This window comes from Cucurbita maxima, unplaced genomic scaffold (assembly GCF_002738345.1).
Source record: "Cucurbita maxima cultivar Rimu unplaced genomic scaffold, Cmax_1.0 Cma_Scf00012, whole genome shotgun sequence".
In the NCBI taxonomy this organism is placed as follows: Eukaryota; Viridiplantae; Streptophyta; class Magnoliopsida; order Cucurbitales; family Cucurbitaceae; genus Cucurbita; species Cucurbita maxima.
The window spans coordinates 2,945,507-2,952,463 of NW_019272028.1; the positions used below are offsets into that span (position 1 = coordinate 2,945,507).

At 30.2% G+C, this 6,957-nt stretch overlaps 1 protein-coding gene and 1 non-coding gene across 2 annotated transcripts in view; one reads left to right on the top strand and one right to left on the bottom strand.

The window, feature by feature from the left end:
- LOC111487261 (ethylene-responsive transcription factor ERF110-like) overlaps positions 1-744 on the bottom strand; it is a 2,009-nt gene extending 1,265 nt beyond the window's left edge. Inside the window, exon 1 of the mRNA XM_023134620.1 lies at positions 159-744. Within this exon, the coding sequence (XP_022990388.1) occupies positions 159-594 (436 nt within the window). The 5' untranslated portion in view covers positions 595-744. The remainder of the gene's footprint in view (positions 1-158) is intronic.
- Positions 745-5,654: 4,910 nt separating this feature from the next.
- Positions 5,655-5,728, top strand: TRNAN-GUU. The gene has a single exon. It is a non-coding gene; the product is annotated as a tRNA-Asn (tRNA).
- Positions 5,729-6,957: the final 1,229 nt, after the last annotated feature.

Genomic DNA, 6,957 nt, shown 5'->3' on the forward strand with positions numbered 1-6,957 from the left:
AAAAAAAAAAAAAAAAAAAAAAAAAAAAAAAAAAAAAAAATCCAGATTAATTTTTTGTACTGTTCCATTCCTTAATTTTCTCTTCCACATTTATTTTCTAAAATTTTAAAATCCAAATATAATTAAATTAAAATTTCTAGCTCGGCTCTGTTACGAACTTGCAGGAATTACAGCGGAGGAAGATTGTCCATTAAAACCACTAAAAACCCGCGAAAGAGAATCAAAATTAGGCTCTGTTTCTGCATTTTCTCCTTCACGTAGTCGTTTTTGGCCAACCCAAGAACTCATCGCCGACACATAGCTTGGTTCCGACGAGAAACTCGACAGCGGCGAAGAAGTCGACGTTGACGATGAAGACGAGAAAACCTGCCCGCCGCTGTAGTTTGAGTCGGCTGCCCCCACCCCAGACACCACATCGGTTAACACCGACACCATCGCCGACACCTCTCCGACAGCGCAATAATAATCGCGGTCATTGTGTTGACTGGAGAATAATTTGTTGCCGTTATGACCGTCGCCGTTGCCGCCGCCACTTGGAAACGGTCCCAAGTCACCTCCAATTCCTCGCCGATTCGCCACCTTGAGCAAGCACATGCAAAATCCCGGGAAAATTCGAGAGAGAAAAAAAAACAGAGGCTGTTTATTTTGATTCCAATTCCTCGCCGATGTTTGATGTAACGAATATAAACGCGCAGCCGAAGTATGAACAGTGATTCTCTGTTTTTAAGAGTTAGATTTGGGACTCTGTAATTAGACCCAACCTTTTTATTATTATTATTATTATTATATATATATATATATATATATATATATATATATATATATATTTTACGGATTAAAATGGGAAATTTGAATTTAAAATTGTCGGTTTTTAATTTCCCGTAAGAGAGTTCATATTGGAATTGTTCTCTCTGTTTTGCCGACTGAGAATATGGGCACAATAATTCTTTTATTCTTTTTCTTCTTATTTTTTATATGATTATTTATTTTTCCAAATAAAAAAATGGCATTTATTACGCCTCGTAAATATTAGACTCAAACAATTAAATGAGACTGACATGTTAAAATTTTAGGGACTAAATTTACGATTAAATAAAAAAATATTAGGAAGAATTGTCTTAAAAATTTAGTAAATAATATCTTATTTGATACTCAAATAAATGAGAGGTACATGGATGTTCTGTTACCATATTGGAATGAGAGTAATCTTGAAAATAAAGTGACTAAAAAATGTTCCAAATAATTAAAAGTTGTTATATGTCTCCACAATGGTATGATATTGTCCGCTTTGAGCATAAGTTCTCATGACTTTGCTTTGGGCTTCCCAGAAAGCCTCACACCAATGAAGTTAGTATTCCTCACTTATAAACCCATGATCATTCCCTAAATTAGTCGATGTGGGACTTTCATCATCCAACAATCTGTATTATCTATACCAACAAAGTGTACATTCTTTTTCGGAGGCTCAATAACATGATTTTCGTATGTTTTAGTTCTAACAATTCTATGTTAGATGACCTGGAATGCATATAAGTGAGAACAAAACATGTTTGAAATACTTATGGGAGTCTGTGTGGATAGTCCACTTTTTCACTCTTAAGTAACGAAGAGTAACTAACCTAACCACGTTTCTGGAAACTGCCGAGACAACTAAGTGCCGAATCTAAATTTCGAATTTGTAGAAATAGTCTTTACTTAGAATTAGTTGTTGAATTTGATTCGGGATAATTATATATTCATTATTATTTAAAGTTTAATAGTGAAATAGATATAAATCTTTAAAAAATTATATAATAAATTTATAATTTAATCAAACTGAAAGTAGGAAATTCAAAACAAATTATGAGAATAACGGAAAAATGGTATTTATAATTATTAAAAATTTACTTTAATAAAGAAATAATCTTAACCAAGTTATTTATACATGAATTATAAACGCAAATGCAATATTTTATTATTTATTTATGATTATTATTTATGTAATTTAAATTTGACCTTCACTATTTTCGTTCGAGAATTTTGTATTTAAATAAAATAACGAGCACATGTAAATTAATATATAAAATAAATAAAGGATTTTGGGAAATTCCCCATCACTAAAGTTGTGAAGGAAGAATTAAAGCAAAGAAAAGTACATATCAAGAACAATTTCAACTTACCACTTTAATTTCTTTATTTATTTCTTTATTTGGTTTCACACAGTTATTTTCAAAATAAATAAATAAATATAATAATTAAGAATTTATATATTCTCGTCAATTCATAACACTATCTTTTCGGGATCGAATTTTTAACGAGCTAGGAGAGATTATAGATAATTTGGGTCTGGGAGATTATCTCTTATTTCATAAATCTGCCCCTACTTTTGTACCGTTAGATACAAAATTATCAAAGTCTACAGCTATCAGAAGGTCTCGGTGTTATAAAAGATACAATGCTAAAAGTTATTTATAAAAGTAAAAAAAAAAAAGAAAATTACGCGTTCAAACTTAGCACTTTTTAGTTCTTTTTGTGGTTTCACACACATTTATCTACAAAAATAAATTTGGGAATATTAATGATTATGTCATGCTAATTATTATTCTACTCGGACTTGATTTGAATGAACCGTTACGAAGTGGTATGGGAGATTATGATGTAATGTTTAAGTTGTCAACTAACCTCCTACCATGAACGGTCAGGATTTATAGGGTTAGTACGTGGTATAACTTTTACTATTGAACTGTCTAGATTGATAAGGTATGCATATGTCTCTCAGTAGTTGGTCGAGGCTCGAGGTCGCTCGCCAACTAATATTTAATATCGAGTTATGTAAATAAACATGGTCCATATTGTATCATAGTAGTTAGCGGGATAATCATTTATGCACTTAGATTAATTAAGCTAGAAATATGACGTTTATGTTATAAGATGAGAATAAATACGTAATTAGGACAGCTCCAATAAATTATACGATTAATTGTGACCAAATACAATGATACTTGAACTTACATGGCTCGTGCAAAGGCTTGCGAGAGCATCGAGACTATAAAGCAAGAATAGAACAAAACAACGTGTTTGGTTATAATAATCATTAACTACGTTATGTCACTTTCTTTGAAAAAAAAAAACAAAATTACAGAGGTATACGTACAATTTTATAACTCAATTAATATGAACTGTCTAACTTAACCATGGTAAATTTTTTCGGTTCGGGTTGAGTTGAATTATTAAATATTAAGATAGGATATCTAGAGATATGTTTTAATAATCAGAGTATATGTCTGGGAGTTGTTAGTAGTATATTTTATTTTATATTTGATTAACCATATATTTTATTTATTGACGAGATTTAGTTAGTTATATATTTTTTCTATTTTTAGGTATTAGTTGATAGTTTGTATCGGTAAACATTAATGAAGATCATACTTTGGATCCCAATTCTATTTCTATTTCTTATTCTTAACATTAAAAAATTAAAAATTTTATCGTTCAATTTGTGGGTTGAATTTTTTTTTATCAGATAAACTTAAAAATAGGATTATAATCCAACTCTACCTTTTTTTTAAAATATTATGAATATTTAAAATTGGTAATGATATGTTTGATATTTAAATTTTTTCTTTTTTTAGCTCAGCTAAACTTAACTTATGTTCACCACTAAATAATTGTATTAAACTTTGACGAGAGTAGACTGAAATAGCACATTAATTAAATCTCTATGTCGTGGAATCGTTCGGGCTCTAGGGAGCGTTTGAGCTTAATGAGGGAAAAATGTTTTATAAAAAGCGACTTTTTCCATTATCAATCAACTTCGTCGCCTTGAGAAGAATTGTAGGTCGTCTCTCTTCTCCTCCCAGAGAACATTGATTCTCAGCCCCACATTTGATTCTACGATTTAGAGCTCGACAGTCTTGCTTTAGTTCTTTGGTCGAGCCTTAAAAGGGTTAATTTGTCATTTCATCTCCGATATTCCTTAAAATTATGAAAATTTAAGCTTGATGGGTTGAAAGTGGGGCCCACTTATTAAGTTCCATTTGGCACCGCCAACCAATCATGAAATGCTTTAAATATTAAGTAATTTCCTTTCCCATTAATCAATTAATTTTTAAACATTTTCTTATAGTTATTTTAAAATTAATTTCAATAATGTCTCTGTTAACGAAATTAAAGCCTTTGAATTTGTTTGACTTTTCAAAATTATTATGAACAGCCAATTTTAAATAATAATAATAATCCCAATTTAGACCAATTATATTGAAACTAGGCATAGAGCAAATTAAAAAAAATCTATTAAAATTAATTAATAAAAATAATACTTTCCATCACGTTTAAAACAAGTGTCTACCTTTTAAAATAAAAAAATAAAATAAAATATATTTAATAAATAATTATTAGTTTATAGATTGCAAATAAAATATTAAATTGTCTGTTTCATACTTTAAATTATTTATATATAATTTATAATTTGCTTTCGGTTGCTTTTCTTTCGGCTTCTAGGCTGACTGTTCTGTCGGCTAATTATTTTTTAATAAGCATAATTAAAGTATTATTAAATTTAATAAATATTTATGATTTTAAGTAATTATATGGATTAGATTGAAAACGAGTCTAAATATTTTAATAAAATGTTTATTTAAAAGAAAAATTAAATTGGATAATTTATTGGAGGACCAAATAGAAAAGTGCAGGGTGGATTCGCACGTGCGGGGGAAGAATAATTAAATAGAGGAACTTAGTCGGTGGTGTGCCAATCTCGCACACGTGCAAGAATATAAATCAATAAAAAAAGGAGTAATAATTTTAAGAATACATGTCACAATTAAATTAAGATTTTAATATGACACACCATTTTAATCCTCGATCAAAATTTTTATTATTTTATTTATTTGAATCGAATTATTTAATTTAGAAAATAATCAAAGTTGAATTCATGTGCTAAATGATCTTAAAATTTTATGTTAATTAGTTTTTAAAATTTAAAATTTAAAACTAATTTATTTTTAAGAAAATAATTTAATTTATTACTTGTACGGATAAGCAATAATTATGGTTAACAATTTGAATTTTGCTCACATTAATATTAGGATAAGTATTTGTCGTATAGTGTTTGGATATTTTGGATTTTAGTTAAAATATATTTTTGGGGCAAAGTTTGCATATAATTAATATTCTATTTAAAAAATTAAAAGCTCATGCATGAATCTAAATCTTTTAAAATTCAAATTTTGTTCTAATTCACATCCAACTTAAAGGGTATAATGGTAATTTCATCTCTATAAGATAGGATTTGATTTCGATAACGACGAGAGAATAAAATTTAAAAAATGAAAAATTCGTATATTTGATTTTGATAGTTGAAAATTCAAATATCCATATTATTGATATCTAATTTAGTGTTTATTGTAAAGATATATATATATATATCTTTTGACCAAGAAAAAGAAAAGCTCCCATTAGTTTTATAGGACAAAATAAAATCTATATAGCTTGTGCTTGACTTCATTCAGAGTATTTGGCTTTTTAATCCAAATTTATAAACAATTAAATGTCGTTATACAAATAGTTTATAATTTATTCGCCGCAATTTAAATACATTAACTGTCACGATTTTGTAATTTATTCCAGATAAAAAAACAAATAAATTATATAATATTTCTCAATCAACAATAACAGCTGGAATAGCTCAGTTGGTTAGAGCGTGTGGCTGTTAACCACAAGGTCGGAGGTTCAAGCCCTCCTTCTAGCGTTTTTCATTATTGTTTTTTTTTTTAATTCGTATTATTACATGTATACAAATAATTTTTTTTTTAATTTCTGAAATGGATTAGTTACAAATACACACACAGATATATATATATATATATATGTTAAATTACAAGTTTTGTTATGGAGTATTAAATTTAAAATTTACAACACAAAACATGTTTGTTTAGGACTAATTAATAATAATTTATAATAATTTCTTAATTAACATAAAATATATCTCTTTTTAATTTTTTGTTTTTAAATATTTGTTTTAATATCACCAACCAAACCACCAAAATGGCGCAGCCAGTAGAGCATTCCGCTTCCAATTCACCGGCAGAGATTTTTCTAGTCTAGGTCATGGCTCCGACTGCAGCAAACCAAAGCAATGTTGAAGGCGAAGAAGAGTCTGAGGAAGGCGGTTGTGCCGCCTTCTCTCGTCGGCATTCCTTCTCTCGGAAACCTCCAACCACTCGTCTCACCCTCCATTAACACATCTCTCCTTCTTTACCGGCTATTCATCAACCCTAAGCTTTTTTTTTTTCCATTTCTTTCAATGTCTCTCAAGCTTTCTCACTCTCTAGGTTAGTCCGGATGGTTCTTCGTGCTGGCTCCTCATCGCTTCCGGTTCCCGCGTTTTTGAACTCCAGGTATGCTCGCTGCTGTCTGCTGAGTTTCTCTTGAGCGTATTGGTGCTGTGAAATGCAAAGTAATGGGAATGTGTTGCTGTGGTATCTAGTTTTATGTGTTTGTAATGTAGTTGGAATTGTTAGACGAACACACTCTCGACAATGGTATGATATTGTCTACTTTGAGCATAAGCTTTTATGACTTTGCTTTGGGCTTCCCCAAAAGGCCTCATACCAATGGAGTTAGTTTTCCTCACTTATAAACTCGTGATCATTCCCTAAATTAGTTGATGTAGGACTTTCATCATCCAAACACCTCCCCTCGAACAAAGCACGCCTCCCCTTAATCGAGGCTCGACTCCTTTGGAGTCTTAGTCATTTTTAACTGCCTTCGTACCTTCGAGAAGGCTTTACTCCTTTTTTCTTTTTGGAGTCCTTTGTTCGACATTCGAGGATTTGCCAATCTATTGGCACGACTAAGTTTAGGGCATGACTCTGATACCATGTTAGACGAACACGACTCTCCACAATGGTATGATATTGTCCACTTTGAGCATAAGCTCTCATGGCTTTGCTTTGGGCTTCCCCAAAAGGCCTCATA